The sequence below is a fragment of the Miniopterus natalensis genome, chromosome 17 (assembly GCF_054644295.1).
Source record: "Miniopterus natalensis isolate mMinNat1 chromosome 17, mMinNat1.hap1, whole genome shotgun sequence".
Lineage (NCBI taxonomy): Eukaryota > Metazoa > Chordata > Mammalia > Chiroptera > Miniopteridae > Miniopterus > Miniopterus natalensis.
In genome coordinates, this window is record NC_142097.1 from 16,477,639 (window position 1) to 16,499,441 (window position 21,803).

Here is a 21,803-nt window from a genome sequence, read left to right on the forward strand (position 1 = left end):
TGGGCACATACCTGTCCCTTTGCCCTCTCTAAGGAGACCAGGGCATTTTTTCACCTGACCATTTTCCCCTCTTCTTCCCCTCTTAGTAGGAAAACTTTACCCAGCTCCAGCTCAGGGAACCAAAGAGTGAGGGGAAGGGCTGGGTGTGGGGGCGTCCAGCTGGTTCCTCACATCTGCCCTCCGGCCCCCGAACCTGTATGACAGGTCCCTTGACTGGGCCAACCTCCGCCTACCACACTGGCTTCTTCATGAGATGAAACCTGGGTGTGTGGGTGGGGATGGGGTGTTGGTACATGAAAGAGATGTGTGAAATGAAGCTGAGCTGGAAGGGTACAGAGAAGGGTACCCCTACTCCTTCCCCAACCCCTTTCTCTGCACACTGCTCCCTGGAGCTTTTTCTTCTTACGCACGGACACCACCATCCACTTCCCCTGATCCCAGGCAGCTGGAGCATGTGGCTGGGCTCAGGGGGCATGGACAGTGATGCTGGCAGTTCTGTTGATGTGGCGAGGGGTGTCCTCTCCCCATTTGACCAATGGTGTTTCGTTTCCTTATCTCGATAACTTCTTTTGACTCCCTCTCCTTTCATCTCTCTTTGAAGTTAGATTTCCTACCTATTCCTTTCCCTCCAAAACCTCCCCAACCCCCAACCTGGCCCTCCTCCTTCAGCCTTCCTGAGGCCTCTTCTGGCTCTTTCCCTCCCATTTTGGACACTTGGCTCTTCAGGCTCTTCCCAGGCCAAGGGCCACACTCACGGGCCTGCTGGTTTCCTGGGCTGGGCTGCCCACCCGGCCTCCTGCCCTCACCTGGCCGCTTCCCCACAGGTGTTCTTCCGGGCAGGCGCATTGGCACGGCTGGAGGAGCAGCGGGACGAACAAACCAGCAGGAACCTAACCCTGTTCCAGGCGGCTTGCAGGGGCTACCTAGCCCGCCAGCACTTCAAGAAGAAAAAGGTTCTACTCCAGGGACATCCCCATCCCACTCCCCAGCCTAGCCGGGCAGAGCTGAGTTCCGGGGGTAGGGTGGGGTGGGGGACTCAAGGGAACATGTAGGGGCAGGAGGCTGGTCTGGGGGCTGTGAGTTATTGTCATCTGGGGGAGAAGAGATAGGGACCTCCCAGGGCCACCATGCCCTGGGCCAGGCTGAGGAATGGGCAGCCCCCTGATGCCAGCGACAGTGCTGGTGTGCCCAGTGATGGGACCATGTGGCCTGGTCCAAGGGTTAGGGTGGGATGGGGGAGCAGGGCCCAGAGGTGGGCTGTGGATCATAGGCTGCTCCATGAAGATTAAGGAGCTGTGTCAGCGACTCCTTTTCTTATTAGCAAGTCCATAAAACAGCCAGCACCGCCGCCTCTTGTGTTTCAGCAAGATTAGGTTTTATAGCATATCCAGGCCAGGGTGCTGGAAATAATAAGGCAGCAAATAAAGCAGATGAAATTATTCCTAATGATGGTGGAGTGGTTGGTGCCCAGTGCTGTGCTCCCAGGGCCAGGCTCTCTGTCACCTACTCTCTGAGGGCAGGAGGGAGGGAGGGAGGCTGGGGAAAAGGGTGGCATAGGGAGTGTTTGTTCCAGGTTAGGTGGCCAGAGGAGCAGCCCAGTGGGGAAGATCTTGGCTGAGCCTGGGACTGAGAGCCCCACTGTGTGCTACCCCCACCCCAACTTAGATCCAGGACCTGGCCATTCGCTGTGTGCAGAAGAACATCAAGAAGAACAAAGGGGTGAAGGACTGGCCCTGGTGGAAGCTCTTTACGACTGTGCGACCCCTCATTGAGGTGCAGCTGTCGGAGGAGCAGATCCGAAACAAAGACGTATGTAACAGCCCGGGGAGGGCCAGGTCACTGGGAGGAAAGACTAGTTCATCCACGTGGGCAAGAGTCTTACCAGCTTTTCTTGGGCTCCCAAGTGCTTCTTTGTTTAGTCCAGAGAGCTGGTGTCCTTGAAGTATGCCCATCAAATAGAAGGCACCCCTCTGGGGTGTTGGCTGAGCCCCCGGGGAGCCTCATAGGATAAAATCTTGGGCACCCTTAGCATATGGAGAAGGGTCTAGGGATCGGAGCTCCTGAAGGCAGTGGCTTCCTGTTTCCTTATGGCCTGGCCCAAATTTTACCAGCATTGTTCACCCCAAGGGTGCAGATCCTGGGCCCCAACCTCTCGCAGAGCCTCTGGCTCACTTTGCTCTCCTTACTTCACCCTAGGAGGAGATCCAGCAGCTGCGGAGCAAGCTAGAGAAGGTGGAGAAGGAGCGGAATGAGCTGCGGCTCAACAGTGACCGGCTGGAGACCCGGGTGAGTGACTCCCAGCACCAGACAGACTGGCCGACCTCCACAGGGAGGCTTGGCCAGTAGGCCTCCCCCTTCCCCCCCTCAGTGTTCCGGCTGAGTGAGGCAGGCAGTTCAACTGGTGGCATCTCCCTCCCCCCACCCCAGATCTCAGAGCTGACATCGGAGCTGACAGATGAACGTAACACAGGAGAGTCCGCCTCCCAGCTGCTGGACGCGGAGACTGCAGAGAGGCTCCGAGCTGAGAAAGAGATGAAGGAGCTGCAGGTGAGGGCAGGGCTGGGGTAAAGACAGCCATGCTAGAGGCTGCCACACTCGAGTGCCCATCCGTTCCCCTCAAGGACAAGTGGCATCTTCGCCACTAGCCCAGCGCCTCTGTCTGTCCTGGGTAAGCATGTGACCGTGGTCTGTGTGGCTCGGGTGTGGGGGTGTGAGAAAGGGGTGGAATGGCACAGCTCCTGACGCCCTTTCCTGCAGACCCAGTATGATGCCCTGAAGAAGCAAATGGAGGTGATGGAGGTGGAGGTGATGGAGGCCCGTCTCGTCCGGGCAGCTGAGATCAACGGGGAGGTAGATGATGACGATGCAGGTGGGTCTGAGGCTGGAGCAGCTCAGCAGTGGCCTGACTGGCAAGCTCTGATGCCCACCCCGGTAACCACGCCCCTTGTCCGGGCCTGTCTCCTTTGTAGAGCTCTATTATAAGGCTATAGAGAAATAAATGGAAAGTAGGGGTGCTGATAAATGCTGGAGATGATCACGGAGGGCTGTAATAACCATGATAATGACAATGTTTGAGGGCCAAGGTCTGGCAGTCCCTGGGGAAAAGACAGCACATGTAGCCACCTCACCCTCTCTAGTCTTTTCCCACCGATTGGCTCCTTCCACCTTGGGAGGAAGCCATCATTCCAGAGATGTTTCTGAGTCTCTCTGGCTGACTCCACCTGCTGCCCCTCCCTGCCCCATCCTTCTTCACCTCTGCCCCCCTTCTTGGGGACTCTCAGAAGCTCAGTCCTCCCTGTCTGCCCCTAACTGCACAGGCGGTGAGTGGCGCCTGAAGTATGAGCGAGCTGTGCGGGAGGTGGACTTCACCAAGAAGCGGCTCCAGCAGGAGTTTGAGGACAAGCTGGAGGTGGAGCAGCAGAACAAGAGGCAGCTGGAGAGGCGGGTGAGTCCGCTGGGAGCAGTGGAGGCCTGTGGCTGGGGGGGCAGGGAGGGGCTCGGTGCTACACGTTAGCCCAGTGAGTAACCAGAGGAAGGCAGACCTTGGGAGCAATAGGGGAGGATTGTTAGCCTTCCTGTGCAGGGGACAACCAAGGGCAAACTGTTGTTAGAGTGTCTTAGTTTCCTGAACATCTCTGACTTCACCCCTCATCTCTGGGTTTCCCCTTCCCTTATCCATCTCCTTCTCCTCACCTTCTCCACCAACACTTCCGGGCCTCTCAATGGCTGATGACCCTGCACCCATCTCGGCCCCTAGCTCGGGGACCTGCAGGCAGACAGTGACGAGAGCCAACGGACTCTGCAGCAGCTCAAGAAGAAGTGCCAACGGCTGACAGCTGAGCTGCAGGACACCAAACTGCACCTGGAGGGCCAGCAGGTCCGCAACCATGAGCTGGAGAAGAAGCAGAGGAGGTGGGTGGGTCCCCTGCCCTATACACAGAGGACCTCGTAGAGCAGCCCCAGACAGGGCGCCCTCACAGGAGGAAAGAAGAGAGGGCCTGAATTAGACCAGGGGTCTTGCCTGCATGTCTCTTGTCCTAGAATGTGAATGGGTTTTACTCTTGACCTCTGAGGAGCACTCAGACCACATCCTCACTGAAGGCCTGCTCAGGCCTCTGCTCTCAGATATGCCCCCCCAGTGTTCCTGTCACCCTGCCTGGGCCCAGTAAGGACGGGCCCCAGCCAGGCCCCATGTAGGAACCACTCCACCACAGCTCTGCCCCTGGTGCCCACCCAGCTCCCCAGCTCTCCCTTGCCTCAGCTACACAAACACTCTCCTGACTAATGTCATTAAACTACCGTGCCACTTCCATCTCATTATGGTAATGACACAAAGGAGGGGGGCAGCCCTCACAGGAGAAAATCCAATCTAAATTAATTTCCCTAGCTGGGAATGGGAATGGGACGCCTTTATTAGCAACACTGAGGAACCCACACACCCTGGGAACAGCAGGGTGCCCCAGGGAGTGGGAACGGCACCCAGCTCTCCTTTGCAGGGGAGGGGTTCTTAGCAGAGATGCTAATTCCTTTTTGAAGGGGGAAGCCCCACACTCACGACCCTGGAGGTGAGAACTGCCAGAGCCCCATCCTTCCAATGACCCCAGGTTACCCTCAGCCTCCTGGGCTGGGCTGCTGCTTTGCGGAGAGTGAGAGGAAATAGGTCTTAAATTTCTCCCTCCTGGCACCATGACTCTCCGCTTCCCTGGTTCTTATCTTTACACCCACCCTCCCTTTTACCTAGGGGTGGGCACCCTTAGCAGGAACCCCCTTCTGAGCACCCCGATGACAGTGCCAGTGCGGCCTAGTTACCATCTTGCCGCACTCCCCACTGGGCAACTTATTAGGTTTCAGCTCCCCTGGGTTTTCTTCCCTTTTTTTTTTGATACAGTGTTAGGGTAGGGAGACTGTTCAGTTTTCTACAGGAACCTGATTAGCTATTCAGGGAAGGTGTTAAGAGGAATTTCAGTAATTTGCTCCTTAGTTGAAGTCACTGGGCAGGAAATGAAAGGAGTGGAGGAGTGCAGAAAGAGCCCCCTCCCATGGGCTGTACGCTGGCCTGTTGAGGCATGGGGCCAGCTGGGCACAGTGGGGCTGCTGGCTTCCAGCCCAATGTGGGGTGTCCTAGTGGTGACACGGGTACTGCTGGGGCAGGTGGGCCTGGCCAAAGGCTAGAACTGAGAGGTGGGGGCAGGAGCCAAAATTGAACTGTGGAAGGTGAGTTAGGCGAGGCGGGATGTCCATTTCTACCCATCTTGACGCCCTCTCTGCCCTCACCCGGGGCTCTCAATCTTGACCTGTTGAAATGAGAAAGGTCGAGACTTATGCCCGAGGAGAGTATGTTCACCTCTTCCCAGGAAGCAGTCTGTGGGTCCTCTTCAGCCCCCCTGGTGAAATGCCCCATCCCAGACCTGGTTGCTGAGCAAGGCCTTGATAAGGACCCCTGAATGTACCTCACCCCAGCCATAGTTCAGGCTGCATGAGTAACCCCCTCTGCTTGTATCCCATCCGTATCTGTGGTGGTGTTTCCTGGGAGCCCCTGGAGAGCCAGACTCTTCCTTTGTCTGATGCAGCCACTGTGGCCATGCTCCCTCCCAGGTTTGACAGCGAGCTCTCACAGGCGCACGAGGAGGCCCAGCGGGAGAAGCTGCAGCGGGAGAAACTGCAGCGAGAGAAGGACATGCTCCTCGCCGAGGCTTTCAGCCTGAAACAGCAACTGGAGGTGCGTTGAGCTGCCCCCCATTCACACCTCGCCCCCCTCACAGGCCAGGGCCAGCCCAGGGCCAGCCTCATCTTCCCTTTTGCTCCAGGAAAAAGACACAGACATTGCAGGATTCACCCAGAAGGTCATCTCACTGGAGGCTGAGCTCCAGGACATTTCCTCCCAAGAGTCTAAAGATGAAGCCTCTCTGGCCAAGGTCAAAAAACAGCTCCGGGACCTGGAAGCCAAGGTCAAGGATCAGGAAGAGGAGCTAGATGAGCAGGCAGGGACCATCCAGATGCTGGAACAGGTACTGGAGGGCTTGGCTAAGGGAGGCACCACCATCCCCACAGCTAACCTGAGGCATGGGCCAGAGGGGGGCAAGATCTCAAATGCACTCATGCATCGCTCATTCGGTCCCTTATTCACAAAATATTGAGTGAGCACCCGATCTGTGATGGCCACAGTGTGAAGGTAATTAACCTCTCATGGTACTTTCCACAAGAACAAACCTCGATTGAGTTCTAGTGGTAAAGGGCTCAGCATGCATAGCAGCCAGACACCATGAGCCCACCCAGGCTGCCACTGAGCCACCGTGTCAGTTTAGGGAGCTAGTGCCTGGAGGCCAAATGGAAAAGCTTCAGGGTTGTCCCCTGGAAGCAGTCTGTGGGTCCTCTTCGGCCCACCTGGTGAAATGCCCCATGCACCCCATCCCTGGGCCTTTGCTAGACACCTCATAAGGGAGTTCAGCTTCTCCGGAAAAGTCACAGGAGCGAAGCGGCAGCAAACCAAACTGCTGGCAGAGATGTTCCCTGCTCCTGAGTCTGGTGGGAGCTACCCTTCAGAGTGCACTGGGCAGGGGTCAGAGCGCTTCTGGAGAAGGAACCCAGTCTCTACTCCCACCCACCTCCAGGCCAAGCTGCGACTCGAGATGGAGATGGAACGAATGAGACAGACCCATTCCAAGGAGATGGAAAGTCGGGATGAGGAGGTGGAGGAGGCCCGGCAGTCGTGTCAGAAGAAAGTAAGGCAATGGGCACTTACCTGTCCAGTATGAACGCCCGCTCCTCCATTACAGCTCTAAAGGAAGGGGATTTCTGTTTCCTGGCCTTAGCCACACTATCTTTCTTTACCATTCTTAACCAGGAATCTCCGTTCCTGGCATTAGCTGGGATGTGGGCTCTCATGGTCTGTAGAGAAACTCAGGCCTTTGAGGGATTAATGCCCTCTGCTTTCTGTGCCAATTGGCAGCCCACCCTATGCCACCTTGTGCAGTCAGCTAGCCCAGCTCAGTGGGGCCTGCCCACTCTGGAATGAGGGCTCCCACTCTGGCTTGGGGCCACCATTCATGCTCTGCCTTCTCTCCTCTCCCTCCTAGGCTACTTTGAAACCCTAGGAACGTCAAATTTAGGGTCTGACCCACTGGGGTCATTCGTGCTCAGCCCTTCCCCACTGTTTTCCTGGGGTGGGGGCATCCAGAAGGAAAGGGGACTGGCTGGCTCCAGACCCTGGGGACTGATGGGTGTCTGTTCCCGCGGTTCTCCAGTTAAAACAAATGGAGGTGCAGCTGGAGGAGGAATATGAGGACAAGCAAAAGGTGCTGCGAGAGAAGCGGGAACTGGAGAGCAAGCTCACCACGCTCAGTGACCAGGTGAGTAGACACTGCTGGCTGGGGCCTGGCCAGCTGCCTGCTCTGTCCAGACTTAGCGATGGGATTTTAGGTGTAGAAAGCTGGGAACATGGAGGTGGGTGCTGGCCTCTGTAAGGCCCACTGTCATCGCTTGTAGAGTGGGAGTGATAACCATACTTTGCACACCCAGGCTTTTCTCATTGGCTGGCGTGATCCCAGCACTTCCACTGTCGTTGCTCATTAGGGGGACTCAGAATGAGGGCAAGGGTGAGGCGTGGGCTTGAGAAAGACAGGAGGATGCCCTGTGGTGGAGCCCATAGCCCCAAATTCTGATGTCCACCCAGGTGAACCAGCGGGACTTTGAGTCAGAGAAGCGGCTCCGGAAAGACCTGAAGCGCACCAAGGCCCTGCTGGCAGATGCCCAGATCATGCTGGACCACCTGAAGAACAATGCACCCAGCAAGAGGGAGATTGCCCAGCTGAAGAACCAGGTATCTGCAGAGAGAACGTGGTCAGCTCTCAGGGCAACTGAGCTTATTTTTCAGTTTTCTTGAGTCCTTGGGAAGGAAGGTGACAGGGAAGTGGAGAGAAGTCACTTGTAACAACCATACTCCCCAGGGTCTCTGCATGATGTATAGTGTGACTGCAAAGTCCTGGGATGCTGTGGGTAGGGCCCAGCACCCACTCCTGTCATGGGAAGAGATGCCACAACACCCCAAGGTCCTGGTGTCTTAAGTAAACAGAGGCGGAAAGGAGAGAGCCTGGGCTCCCTCTCCCCTGTGAACACCCTGCATAGCCCTCCTATCCCCAGAAAATGGCTGACATCTCTCCCTGGGGCGGGGGTGGCTCTGTGTCCAGCTGGAGGAGTCAGAGTTCACCTGTGCAGCGGCCGTGAAAGCACGCAAAGCAATGGAGGTGGAGATCGAAGACCTGCACCTGCAGATTGATGACATCGCCAAAGCCAAGACAGCGGTGAGGAGCTGGGGTGTGCAGGGCCGGGATAAGGGAGAATAGAGCTGTGCAGTGGCTGCCTTCACTCCAGACAGGGACCCTTCCCCAGACAGGTCCCTTCACACCAGGACTTTCTGCAGGGACAGCAGACCTTACCCCTCTGTCTCCCCCACTAACAGCAGAGGCCTGGGAAGGGGCAAGGTAACAGAGGGAGCCAGCAAGGGCCCATCTCCCTGTTTACCGCCTGCCTGTGGGAGCTTGGCTACAGGCCCCAACACCATTAATAAAAGCAGCTAATGTGGCTGAGGGATGTAAGCAGGTGCCTAGAGATTAGCAAAAGCACCGATAAGGGGATGGGATGGCTCGTTTCCCTCCCCTTCCCCTGGCCAGCCCACTGACAAGCCCAAGCGGCAGCTAATTAGCACTCTTATTTAATGTCTCCCTTTTAATTCCCCACTTCTCCCATGGCCCATCCATAGCTGGCCGAGAATTCATTACTGGTGTGTGGCCACCGGTACCATCTCGGGCAGGGAATGGGGCAGGGGAGGAGGCTGGGCTTGGCTCGGGGCTTCACAACCCCATAGCCAGCCACCCGGCTACTGATGGCCATCTCCCAGGCTTGATTTATCCCCATGACATTTGTGCTTTTCAGCAGTTTTCAGGTGAGTAATTTAAATTCCTTAATTGTGTTAAAAAAGGCTGTTATAAAATTACCATTTTATTTAAATCCGAGTTAATAAATTTCTTGGCAGAGGCTTCCCCAGCTCCCCACAGCCCGGTAACAAGATGGATGGGGCAGAGAAGGAGCCAACGCAGTCATTTTGGTTTGGAATTACAGGCTAATAGATTCATTCATTTCCTGAAGCTGCTGTTGGCTGTCTCTTCCCCTCCCCCCAGGCATGGACTGACTGTGGGGACTGGACAGCCAGGGAGCAGGGGATCCCAGGGGAAACCAGAGCCCATGCCGAAAGAGCTTCACAGATTTGAGGGGTCCTTCCTGGGGCCTGAAGAGGGCAGAGGGCATAAAGGTTAGGGCCTAGACTGCTAGTGCCAGGATGATGGGTCGCTTATTCTGGGCAGACCTTTTCTGCCTTTTCATTAGCCTCCAAAGAGCTGCCAGAAAGGAGCTGTCATTTAGCCCAGGGTTGCCTGTGCTGCAAAGACAGCCCTTTCCCTCGGCTCCCTGGTCCAGAGCAGGACAGGCAGCTCCCTGATCGTACTGGTCCTGAAACCCACCTAGCAGGTGGACCCGGCCTCCTCATCATGCCCCTCCCATTGGAAGTGACATGGGAAGGTTCGGACTCATGCCCAGCCTGGGGCCCTCTGATCTATCTTTATTTCTCTCCAGCTGGAGGAGCAGCTGAGCCGCCTTCAGCGTGAGAAGAACGAGATCCAGAACCGGCTGGAGGAGGATCAGGAGGACATGAATGAGCTGATGAAGAAGCACAAGGCAGCTGTGGCTCAGGTACCCTGCCCAGGAGTGCCTGCCCCACCCTGTGCCACAGACACTGCCCCCTGGTCCTCCTCAGAGGTCCGCAGGGCAGCCACTTCTTTGGAGAGGTTGCAGGGCCTGCAGTCCCTGGCACTCAGGGTAGGGTGGAGTGGGGGAGATTTGAGATTTATGGGGGATCCTGCTTCAGCACTCACTCCTCTCCCAGGCCTCCCGGGACCTGGCTCAAATGAATGACCTCCAGGCTCAGCTAGAAGAAGCCAACAAGGAAAAGCAAGAGCTCCAGGAGAAGGTGGGAACCAAGGTCTCCCTTGGTAGAGAGACCATGTGGGATGACCATACATGGAGATGAAGCCCCAAGCTCACGGGATAGCAAGCACTTCTCTCTGCTATCAGTAATCCACGGAGCAGCGTCAAGTGCAGAGAGCTAGGCTTGGAGCCATATTGCTGTAGCAGACATTTTGGCTTCAGCTGCTTCATTTCACATTTCTATTCCCTCTCTGGTCCTTAGCTTTCTCCTTTCTCTCCAAAGGGCTCAATCGGTGCCAGCGCTGGGCCAGGTGGGAAATGCCTCTGGCTCTGAGCCCCATTCTTCCACCTCCCCTGTACATCCCTCCCTCCCTCAGCCCTCTGGTCACCATGGTGATCTTTCCAGCCCCAGACTCTGCCCCCTCCCTCCTGGGCTCAGTTCTTTCTTCTCTTATGCTGCCCACCCCCAGCTACAAGCCCTCCAGAGCCAAGTGGAGTTCCTAGAGCAGTCCATGGTGGACAAGTCCTTGGTGAGCAGGCAGGAAGCGAAGATCCGAGAGCTGGAGACGCGCCTGGAGTTCGAAAGGACCCAAGTGAAGCGGCTGGAGGTGGGTGCACACTTTTCCTGGTCCACGATGACCAAGGCAGAGCTGCCCTTGCAGCTAGAGCCACACATGCTAAGCAGGGCCGGGCAGGCCCGTGGATGCTCCTAAGAGGCCGCTGCCAAGCTGCCAGGCCAGCTGACAGGGCGGTGCCTTCTCCCCTGCCTGCCTGGCCCGTTCTCTGGGCACCACGGAGCCTGCCTGCTTTACATTCTGTTTTCGTGCTTACTTTCTGCCAAGGGACCAGAGCAGCTTAGCTTTTCGTCTTCATATTTTCCTCCACCATGAGCTCCCCCCGCAGGTCCGCCTCACTCGCTCTCTGGCAGGGTCATAAATATGCAGCGAATGGCGCCACTTCCATGAGGCTGAGGTCTGTTCTCTCATCTCACTGCTCTCTTTCTCTCCCTCCCCTCTTTTATTCCCTTTCTTCCTCACTTCTTCCCACCCTTCTCCTCTCTGATTCTCCCCCTTCCCTCATCGTTTCTCTGCATTTCTGCCCCATTCTCTGTTCTCTTTTATGTTTCCTCTCCCTAATCTTTTTTCCCTTTCTTATCCTCTCCCTGTTTTTTCCAACCCCCCATTCCTCCTCTCTCTCTGTTTTTCATTCTCTCCCCTTCAACCCTTCTCCTTTTTTCTGTTCACTTCTTTTCTCTTTTTACCTCTCCTTCCTCTCAACTGTATCTCCATACTCCAGATTCAGTCCATTCCATCCAACGCCCTGGAGCCAGCATGCTCCAGCTCCCTGCCTTTCCGGCAGAGCACGGAAGAAGAAAGAGGCAGGCAGCCTTCTCTCGCTGGGTCTCCACCCCCCTCACCCTATTGTTAAGTCCTTGGACGCTTGTGTCTAAGCACTGACGGTTCTCTACAAGAACTGTGTTCAGGGGAGTGGGTGCTGAGGAGCACCCCGGCCACCTTCCGTCCACCCCTCATCGGTGGAGCAGGCACTAGGGTAGGGGTAGAAACAGGTGACTGTGGGGCTGGTTGTAGGCAGCCAGAGGGCATTAATACACTTGACCTAGGGAGAGAATATAGCTGAACCCCCCCTAGATGGGGCTACGGTCCTTGGGAGAGCTAGAGAGAGTTAGAAGAGACTTAATAGTTCATGTCCTGCCTTGGTAATATTTTGATCCCCACTTTACGTACTGGAAGGGTTAAGTAGGTTGCCCAAGGTCACAAAGCTATCAAGGGGCAGAAGAGGTCATTGGTCTGGTGGATATAGGACAAACCTGCTGTCCTTGTCTCCTTTCCTCATGGGCGCCAGCCCCTTCCCTCAGCTCTCTCTTTCATTTTCCTTCCTGCTCAGAAAGGCAATATTGTGGTTTAGATGCAGAGAATATTAAACACAAATGGCCCTCAGAGATCAGGTAGCCTAGCGCTGTTATTTTAGAGACACAGAGACTGGAGGGCTGAGAGGTAGAGATGCCACGGCAGTCAGAGTGGAACCAGGGTCCTGCCCTCACCTTCTGCCCCAATCTCCAGATCATCTCCTGCTCAGCATCCTACGGCCCAGCAGGAAAAAAATGTGTTCAAGTCCCTGGGGGAAGAGAGATTCATCAGGCTTAGAAGGAAGGCGTTGTGCTAGGAATATGACTGTTGTCTCCTGATCCAGGAACTCTCAGTAAAGCCATATACCTCTGAGCTCAGGATCTAGCTTTTTGTGCTTCTGGGTTCAGGGTTACTGAGGGAAGCCTGCTGCTCATGGAGGCCCCACACATGGTGTCAATATGGACAGCCCAGGCTACAGCCAGACCTTGGTAGCGAAAATGATCATGCTAGCACCTTTGATCTTCCAGAGTGCCTCCACGTGTTTTACCTTACTCAGTCCTTAAGAGACCCACGGGGGACTAGGTAGTATTCTCCCATTTTACAGAAAGGCAAAGAAGCTGCCTCAGAGGGCTTTAGCTGCTTGCCCACCTACCAGTGAGTGGTGGAGCTGGAGCAGACCCCAGGCCTCCTGGCTCCGGAGTTCCGCCACAGCCCTCTCTCTGCCTGGCTGATGGGCCCCTCTTCCCGCCTCCCTGTCCAGAGCCTGGCCACCCGGCTCAAGGAGAACATGGAGAAGCTGACTGAGGAGCGGGATCAGCGCACAGCAGCTGAGAACCGGGAGAAAGAGCAGAACAAGAGACTGCAGCGGCAGCTCCGGGACACCAAGGAGGAGATGGGCGAGCTGGCCAGGAAGGAGGCTGAGGCAAGCCGCAAGAAGCATGAACTGGTAATGCACCCCACCCTGGGGCCCCAAGCTGGCAGCTCTCCAAGCAGCTCCTAAGCGCACACCTTACCCCTGGGCTGGTGGGGGTGGGCTGCAAAGAAACCATGGTTTAGAGAATTAAAGGAAAGAGGACATGTCAAGAGGACAGTCCAGGAAGCCCTGAGGGCAGGCCAGGGGCCAAGGGTGGTCCTGGAGTCTCCATCAGGCAAGACCAGGCCCAACAGCCCAGCAACACCAAAGCCAATAAATAAATCAATAAATAAAGCTCCTGCCTGGCTGAGAGAGCCTTGAAGTGGGCTTTTTCTGGGACAGCTGGATGAGAGACTAGCCCTCCTATGAACTGGACTACCAATTTTCTCTCCTAGGAAATGGATCTGGAGAGTCTGGAGGCTGCTAACCAGAGCCTGCAGGCTGATCTAAAACTGGCATTCAAGCGCATCGGGGACCTGCAGGCCGCCATTGAGGATGAGATGGAGAGTGATGAGAATGAGGACCTCATCAACAGGTAAGAGGGGCCTCTAGGCAGCTTCTGACAGCACGGAGGCCCTCTTGACCCCCTCTGGACTAGGGCACCAGGTAGAGCAGCTGCAGCCTCTGTCTCCCTGTCACTGAGTCACCAGCCTCCCTCCTCTCATTGCCAAACCCCAGCATGGACCTGTCCTGAAGCAGCTGAGGGCAGGACAGGTGCTGCCTGGGTTGGACCCCTCCCCTCTTCCTCCCTGCCCTCCCTCCCAGGCCTCCCCTGGACCTGGCTCTCCAGCTCTGCCTGTTTGAGATGAGTTATTCCCCCATTTAGCTGCATTTCCGATGGCGCCTGCCCTACTCTGGGGAGAGGAGAGATTTAAGGGCGAGGTGCCTTGTTACCGTGCCAGAGGTTTTCTCTCATAAAACCCACCCAAGGAATGGTTTAGGAGAGATGGAGAGATTTGTAGTCTTAGGCTGAGAAGGAAGTCATGAGGCAGGCAGACTGGCAGTCAGTGGTGTGGGGGTGGTCAGGCCCTGGAGAAGCTTGAAAGGCAGCCCTAAGCAGAGCCCCTAGAGCTGCCTCCTTCCTGCATGAGGGCCACGGCCCCATCCTGCAGGCAAGTCCCAGGGGGCCTGCTCCTTTGGGTCAGGGGAACAGTGCCTGGGGCGGCCCAGACCTCCCTCTGAGGACAGCATTATCACTCATCCTGCCATCTGGTGTCAGTCAGCTGGAGCCATCTCTTGCTGAAGAAAGAGAGGTCCTCAGCTGAGGGGTCCACCTTGGTTTGCCCGTTGATTTTTCTGTCTTCTTCTGGCCCCCCTGCCCACCATTTTCTTTCTGTTTCCAGTTTGCAGGACATGGTGACCAAATATCAGAAAAGAAAAAATAAACCGTGAGGACTGGAGCGCATGCGCTCTCTGCCTCTCCTCGCGTGTGTCTAACCGCCCCTAACACTGGCCTCCCAACCGGCCTGCTGCATGATGCATGGGGACACACAGCCTCTTGTATCTCCTCTAAGCTAGGCTCTCACACTAACACTGCAGACTCTGTCCTGAGGGAAGGCAGGGGGACAGGCAGAGATAGAGGGCAGGCAATGAGGTGCACTCCCCCAGGAAGGCTCAGGCTGGCGGGCAGGATGGGGGCTCCATCAGAAAGGAGAGGTCAGCCTCAGTCACTAGTACCCACAGCCTGCCTTCCTGTGCTCCAGCCCTCTCCTCCCTCAGAAACCAAGCATAGCCGCCTCCCCAGCCTATTTCTCTGGGGAAAAGTCTGTTTGGGATGGATATGTCCACATCCTTGGGCTCCTTTGGAGCCTGAGCTGCCTGGACTTAGCAGGTATATTTCGTTTTGAAAGGTCTGCCACTCCTTTTGGCAGGCGAGGGTAGGAGATGAGGGGCATCTAGCAGTCACTTGTTTGGAGAAAGCATTCAGGCAGCTAATCGGGGGCTGCTCTGCTGTGGCTGGGGAAGGGAACACAACCAGATGTGTTTACTTTACTCCCTGAGGGCACCTCGGGCAGAGGGAGGCCCCAGGGCCTTGTGCTGGTGCTGTCAGGTGGTGGGAAGCCCAGTAAATCCACCCCTCTCATCATTTCCCTCTTTCTGGGTGGGAGCTGGACAGTAGGCGCAGATGCGCAGGCCTTCAGGCAAACCCAGGCAGTCCTCCATCAAGTTTGACAGGGCTGTTTTTGGGAGATTGTTTTTTTAGCATGGCATTGGGTTTCCTCACCCACTCTCTCTTGCCTGGCAGGACTCCTGCCCTGGCCAGGATGGGCTGGCGGCAGCGCAAAGGACTTCGTGAGAGCTAATGATAAATGTAATAGTGTGTAACAGTGATAGAGGGCCGCTGGAGCCCGGTTGTCACACACAATTAATATCCCCCGCCGTTCTGTCTCCGTTTGTTTGTTCCCCCGCGATTCGGCTCCCAGTTAACTAATAGCACATGAGCCTGGACATAAATTGTATTTGACATGAGGTTTAATTCCAACCATTTAAAATTTCAACTGCCCCCTGAGCCTGCTGCCCCTGGAGTTTGTTTACGGGCTTGATTATTTAAGGAAAAGACCCAAACATCATCTATATGCTTGAGACCAAAGGGAAAGCGAGGGCAGGCAGGCCAGCTTCTCAGGCTATTTGTTGCTCTGAATGTGAGGAGGAAAATTCGTATTCTGGGCCCATGGCGTCTGTCCCCTGTGTGCTCCAGCCCTGCCATCCTTGGGCTGTAGGAGCTTCAAGGACTGATAAAATGTGCATTTAAGATCATATTCTAAATCATGGCCAGGCGCAACACATGGGTGCCTACACACACACACCAGTGTGCACTCACGCAGGCGCACAAGGGCTTGCAGTCGAGGCTGGGTTCCCGCTGATGGAGAGAGGTGATGGGGCTCCTTCCTCAGCAGCTCTGGGCCTCAGCTCCTAGTTATCGAGCGAGCGTGCTAAGGCGGGCAGAAAAATAATGTTTCGATTTACTTAGAGATACAGTTGTTATTGCCATAACCTTAATGAAAGCAGTAAACAGCGTGGTATTAAGGGAGATTTATACAGAAACGCTTTTAACATGTAGACATAGATTTTGTGATGCATACAGCACCTCCTTTCTAAAGGCAATCAATATGGTTATGAACGGCGGTGATAAATTACAGGCTCTGAAGCTAGAGGAGGAGGTTTTCTGCGCGGGCGTATAAATCAGGTGGTATTGGCATTCCGTGGGGCCCTTGCACCATAGTAAATCTGCCGGGCTCGGATGGGCACAGGGCTTGCATTAGCGGTTTCGGAGCTGTCTGCTAAACTCCTGTTTACCCGGGGCATCAGCCAGCCTTGTCTTTGTTATAATTCTGTATTTGACGGAAGCCCATAAAATATGCCTTTTTATTCCCCTCCCCACGAGTCATGCTCTCTCACAGTCCCCAGAATAGAGTCTGGTGTAGTCTGGTGGTTTCGTGTGTGTGTGTGTGTGTGTACGCATGCGTGTGTGTGTGTGTACGCATGCATGCGCGCACACATGCCTGTGTGGCTATTTATTCAAGAACATAATTCAGGAACAGGGCTGCTCCTGTTGACACAGATGAAAGGAAATTTATATCAAGGAGAAATCTTAGCATATCTGTAGCAGGGGAACGTGGAGAGCAGACATTTTGCAGAATTCTAGAAGCTTTCTCACTCAGAAGCTGTTTCCAAGCGCCTGCTGCTTTGTGAGGGGGTCACCGTGACTCCAGCCTCAGAATTTGACTCCTTTGGGCTTTCCTGCAAGTGGAGAGGGCTCAGGCCAGCTTGACCAGAACTGGAGGCTGTCTGAGGGATGGAAGAGGAGACTTGGAGAGAGACAGAGCCCTTGTCTGGGACTTTCCGGGCCCGACAGGATCTCCAGAGTTCAATTTAAATCCTGAAGTTGTTGCCAGCCCCTTGGGAAATGGCTGCTGTCCCCTCTTTTTCCTTTCTGTTTTTTAAGGGCCAGGGCAGTCACAGGATGGACCTGGGATATGGCCTGTAGTGCCCAGGTTGGCATTGCCATCAGCTAAGGAGACTCCAGTTTCAAGCTAATTTAAAGTCATAATGAATCCCTTCTCTTTTCTGCCCCATGGCCAGCAGCCCAGCTCTTGCAATGCAGGCATGGAAAATTACAGCAGTTACAACTGTATTTTGGGGAGTGGGCAGATAAGAACTAGTAGACTAGGCCTCAGGGAGTAACTGAAGGGCCCAGAACTCCTCTTTTTAACCAAGAGCCATTTAGGTGTAATTGGTGAATGAATGATCTCCTTATTCTCATTTGGGTTATGTTGCTGAACTCTCACACAAAGTGGAGTGGAAGGTACCCCCGTGGTCCTCAGGGTCTTGTTGGTGGCTGTCCCACCGTGTGGCCTGCTGAGTGGGGACGGGGTTCTTATGAATGGTGTGCTCTATCTAACCTCTGTGTTCTCCCTGACTCACTGATGCGCATGCCACCCTGCACCCCACCCCCGCCCAAGACACACCCGCTGCCACTCCAGCGCTCCCTGCTGGGCAGCCGGTGATCACCTCTTCCCCAGCCTTGCCTACCCTTCTGCTCCTCATTTCATAGCGAGGGGGACTCAGATGTGGACTCGGAGCTGGAGGACCGGGTCGACGGGGTCAAGTCGTGGTTGTCGAAAAACAAGGGGCCTTCCAAGGCAGCTTCCGATGATGGCAGCTTGAAGAGTTCCAGGTGAGCATGTGGCCTTGAGCTGGGAGGAAAAGCCACCTCGTTCCCCAGGGATGGATAAGCAGTATGCCTTTATCCCAAAGAGGTAGGCCTCACGCCACCTGTGTCTCTTGAGTGACATGAGCGTGAGGGGCCTCGGAGGGCCCCGGCGTGTGGAATGAACACAGGAGGCTCGGCTTCTTCTTAGTCAGGGTCTGCGGCTCCCTTATTACTCCCAGGTAGTACCTTCCTGCCAGGCTCAGGGCTTTGGTTTGGTGCAGATTTAACTTCATCCCCATTTCCTCCTTCAACAAATGTTGATTGAACGACCTGATAGTTTGGGCCCGCGGAGATCTTAACAGGAATAGCTGCAGAAAAGGCAATGCTTCTGACTCCCCTGACACAGCTGCCCATTCTCTCCTTCCTCTGAACTTTGTCTTACACCCCATGCTTCCTGCTCACACCCCTGGTGGCGGGCAGGAGGGCTTGCTCCACTGTGTCCTGGCCCATTCACAGCCTTCTGATCAGACAGCGACTCCTGGAATCCAGACGCCTATCTCCCCCATCCCTCACCTACCAGCCAGCATGGCAGCAGGGAGACCGGTCCTCTGCTCCCACCCTTCCAGCATCCACTTCCCTGCTGACATTCCCCTCTCTCCCCCTTCTCCCCAACTCAGAGCCATCTCATCCCGGTGCACACCCTTTCCCACCCCCTCCCAGAGACAGCAGGTGGGCTGGCTATAAAAAGTAGTCCCTCTTCTTCTGCAACTCCCCTGAGTCCCCTTCCCAAGTCCAGCCCCGCACCACAAGCACCCAGTGGCCCCCTCTAATTGGTTTAATTTATTCGGCTGAACAACATTTTGTTATTGCAGATAATGTCGCCTTCCGTGCCCCACTGCCATTCACCATGGCATGGCACGAGGCTCCAGGTAGTTGACAATGAAATAAATTGAACTAAACGTTTTAGAGGGGGGAAAAGTGATGAAATAGAACAATAGTCTAATTTACATGACATTCTCCATGAAGCTATTTTCACTGACGCAAATTATTTTGCTTCATTTCCTCCAACGCTCTCACTGCTACTTTGCCAGAGCTGCTGCCGATTTCTCCTCCTGCTCTCTCCTCCCTCCCCCGTGTCTGTATTCTCTACGGTTAATGCTTGTTCCTCTCTCTCTCTCATTCTCTTTTTGCGGCTCCTAACCCGCTACTGGTTCTCTCTTCCCCCGTCTCACCTCCGCCCTCAGAACGGCCCTCAGCACCCTCGGGAAGGAGGGCAAGGAGGGCAAGGAGGGCAAGGGGGCGGAGGAGAGGCCGGCCTCCGCGCTGAGCTCCCTGAGCTATCGGAAGAGGCTCACCCTGAAGGACTCCATCGGGGGCACTGGGGATTCGGAGTCACTCTTCACCACCCTGAGCGAGCGGGCCGCCTCCCCCGAGAGGCCCCCCCGGAAGGCTCGCCTGAGCCCCAGGGTGGAACCAGGCCAGGGCAGGAGGTCTGAGGAGCCAAGTGAACGTGGCTCCATCTTCTCTGAGGTTGGGAGCCATGCCAGCCGGGGCCTGGAGAAGCGGTGGGGCTCAGACTTTGACAGGGCCTCGGCGGTCTCTGCACCTGTCAGCCGGGCCTCCTCAGCCACACGGGGCGGCTCCGGTGAGGATGGGGCCCGGTCCTCCACCAGCTTCTCGCTGTCGAACTCACCCAGTTCCCGCCGCAGCACCTCCCGGCTGGACAGCCTGTCGAGGGCCTTCAGCCCTTCCTTGAGCAGGGCGTCGGGCCTAGGCCGGGAAAGCCCTGACTCCCGCCTGTCCCTGGGCCGGGGCTACCTGGGTGAGTGGGATGATGGAGCCAGCGTGGCCTTGAGTGAGGCCCACTCCCAGTACAGCCACCCATCGCTGGCCCGCAGCCTGTCGGTGCCACACCAGCCACGCATCTCGGCCTCTGCCACGGATGAGCCTCTCGGCTCCAGCGTCTGCCCCGTCGGCCGTCACTCCTACCTGGACCCAGACCTGGAGGCTGCCATCAACGAGGTATTGAGCTACAAGCCCGTCCCGTTCCAGCGGAGCAGCCTGGAGCCCGACTCCGAGGAGGACCGGAAGAGCATCCAGAGTGCCCGGAGCGCCCAGCCGGACGCCCCAGAGCGGGACACCAGCATCCGCCGCTCGGCCTCCGCCGCTGATGTCTCTCGGTCCCGGTCCCGCAGCAGCCGCAAGAGCCGGGGCAAGAGAAGGAGCAGCTCCAGCTCCAGCTCCAGCTCAGAGGATTCCTCAGAGCACAAACGGCGGAAGAAGGGGCGCTCTCGGAAGGGCAAGAAAAAGTCCAAATCGAGAAGAAAGAGAACAGAGTCGGAGTCGGAATCCTCGTCCTCAACATCCAGCAGCTCTACCGTCTCGGTCCACAGCCGCTCCAGCGTGAAGAAGGGCCCGGCCGCGGGGAATGAGAAGGCCGGGCCCGCGCGCCGCCCGTCGCGGAAGGAGGAGAAGAAGCGGAAGGAGGAGGTGGACAGCCTGATGATGCGGTACCTGTACCGGCCCGAGAGCGACTAGCGCAGTAGGTGGCACCTGGCGTGCAGTGCAGCATGGCGTGTGCCACTCAGAGTGAACTAACGTGCTCCTGCCCCACCCGCCACCACCTAGGCCCCTCCGGCATTCCTCCCGGGCACGCCTGGCCTCGGAGAGCGGAGGCCAGCTAACCTGTTAGTCAGTCAGAGCCCGGGGCCCAATCAGCTGAACTCACTGATGATGTCAGTCACAGCTCCTACGTATCGAACCCTAACCCGGGCCAAGCACCCTCCTGGATACTTTGCATGCTTTTTAATCCTCACACTAACCCCATGACAAAGGTCCGATTGGCCCCATTTTATAGAAGAGGAAGCTGAGGCTCAGGGAAGTCAAGTCACTTGCCAAGGCCACACAGCCAGGAAGTGATATGGCCAGGATCTGAATGGAGGCTATTCAACTCATCCTTAACCACTCCTCCATCCAGCCCAGGGCAGAGCACATGGGCAAAATGTTTACTACGTGTGCCTGGCAGCACACCTAGGGGCTCTTGCCGGGCCCAAGAAAGGGCCCTGGCTGACCCCGTGGTATGGATTGGTGCATTAGTGGCCACCAGCTGTCATGGGGTCTTTTGCTCAGCTATCCCCTGCCCTGCAACACCTCCTTCCTCCCTGGCATGAATCTCAAGCCTAGGAGTGCAAGGTTCAACCCCACCCCCATACTACTGCACCCTACAGCAGACCCTGAGATGCCTGACTCTCTCCCCACCCCTCCCACCTGAAGCCCACACATGGGCGTCACCCCATCTCTGTTCATCTTGTAAAGTTTTAATGAATAGAAATTAGCAGCTGCTGAGTGACAGCCCCCTCCTGACTTTCCTGCCTCTCCTGTCTTCTCCCTGCGGGGAAGGAGATCTAGCAGTTAGGCCCTTTCTGCCCACACCCCCTCCTCGGAAGAAAGGCAGGGACTGACTCACTGGAATCCCATTGTTGCCAGTTTCCCTGGCAGGTGGTGACATTTGGATCACCCCAGTTATGTGAAGCTGCTTCTGGCATGCTACCCTCCCAGGGCAAGCTTGCTGCTTCCCAGGATGTATGACCCCAGAGCACAGCCCCCTGAGGCCCAGGCATTTGTTTCCTAGATGCATGAACTAACACACACCTGTCGCACGCTTGTGGGCTTGTGCAGTGGAGCAGGTGACAAGTACACTGACTTTGTCCCTTTTGTACTGAAGAGACCAAGTTATGTTTTAAGGAATGGAGCAAGTGGAAGTGAATGGTACCTGAAGCTGTTTGGAGATGGGTGATGGGATGGGATTTGGGGGGATGGGATGGGGAAGATGGAACTTGAACCCAGACCATGCTCATGGCCAACTCGGATTCCCTGGGCCCTGACCTGCTGTGAAACCAAGCCCTTGGGCTCAGCACTGCTCTGTCGCTTCCCCTGTGTGGCAGATGGTTGCAGGTGCTCTGGGAAGAGCAGGAAGCGTCTCAAGTGCACTAGGAAGCGTGTCAAATGTCAGCTCCGTAGTGAGAAAGGACAGGAGTCATGATATATGTCTACCACCTCTGCAGCCCTGCTGAGTGCCCTGCTGCCCCGGCACAGGAAGGCAGCTGATAGACCGTGGGGGGAGGTTAGGAAAGCAGAGGGGCAGGCCCTTCTGAGCACTGCGCCCCTACCTGAAGAGGGAGACATGGGCCTGGCCAGGCCATCCCACACTGGTAGATTTCAGACTCCAGTGGGTACCCTCAGCTCATCGTCACCCTTGACTCCACAGCCAGCAAGAACAAAAACACATAAAACCTGTTTCTTCCCCCAGCCACCAGCACAGCTCCTTCTGTCCACCAGGAAAACAGGAGTAGTCCTGAAACCCTACACACCACCTCCGTGGAGGATTGTA

General features: G+C 56.0%; 1 protein-coding gene across 1 annotated transcript in view; it reads left to right on the top strand.

Annotated features, from left to right (window-relative positions):
* The window catches only part of MYO18A (myosin XVIIIA), an 86,192-nt gene extending 65,810 nt beyond the window's left edge, over positions 1–20,382 (top strand). The window contains exons 22-42 of the mRNA XM_087826005.1: positions 825–953; positions 1,666–1,809; positions 2,197–2,286; positions 2,428–2,547; positions 2,758–2,869; positions 3,318–3,445; positions 3,758–3,912; positions 5,596–5,719; positions 5,808–6,008; positions 6,612–6,722; positions 7,245–7,349; positions 7,673–7,819; positions 8,187–8,300; positions 9,628–9,744; positions 9,938–10,021; positions 10,449–10,586; positions 12,607–12,792; positions 13,155–13,294; positions 14,103–14,147; positions 17,315–17,437; positions 18,658–20,382. Of these exons, the coding sequence (XP_087682131.1) occupies positions 825–953; positions 1,666–1,809; positions 2,197–2,286; positions 2,428–2,547; positions 2,758–2,869; positions 3,318–3,445; positions 3,758–3,912; positions 5,596–5,719; positions 5,808–6,008; positions 6,612–6,722; positions 7,245–7,349; positions 7,673–7,819; positions 8,187–8,300; positions 9,628–9,744; positions 9,938–10,021; positions 10,449–10,586; positions 12,607–12,792; positions 13,155–13,294; positions 14,103–14,147; positions 17,315–17,437; positions 18,658–19,951 (3,807 nt within the window). The 3' untranslated portion in view covers positions 19,952–20,382. The remainder of the gene's footprint in view (positions 1–824; positions 954–1,665; positions 1,810–2,196; positions 2,287–2,427; positions 2,548–2,757; positions 2,870–3,317; positions 3,446–3,757; positions 3,913–5,595; positions 5,720–5,807; positions 6,009–6,611; positions 6,723–7,244; positions 7,350–7,672; positions 7,820–8,186; positions 8,301–9,627; positions 9,745–9,937; positions 10,022–10,448; positions 10,587–12,606; positions 12,793–13,154; positions 13,295–14,102; positions 14,148–17,314; positions 17,438–18,657) is intronic.
* Positions 20,383–21,803: the final 1,421 nt, after the last annotated feature.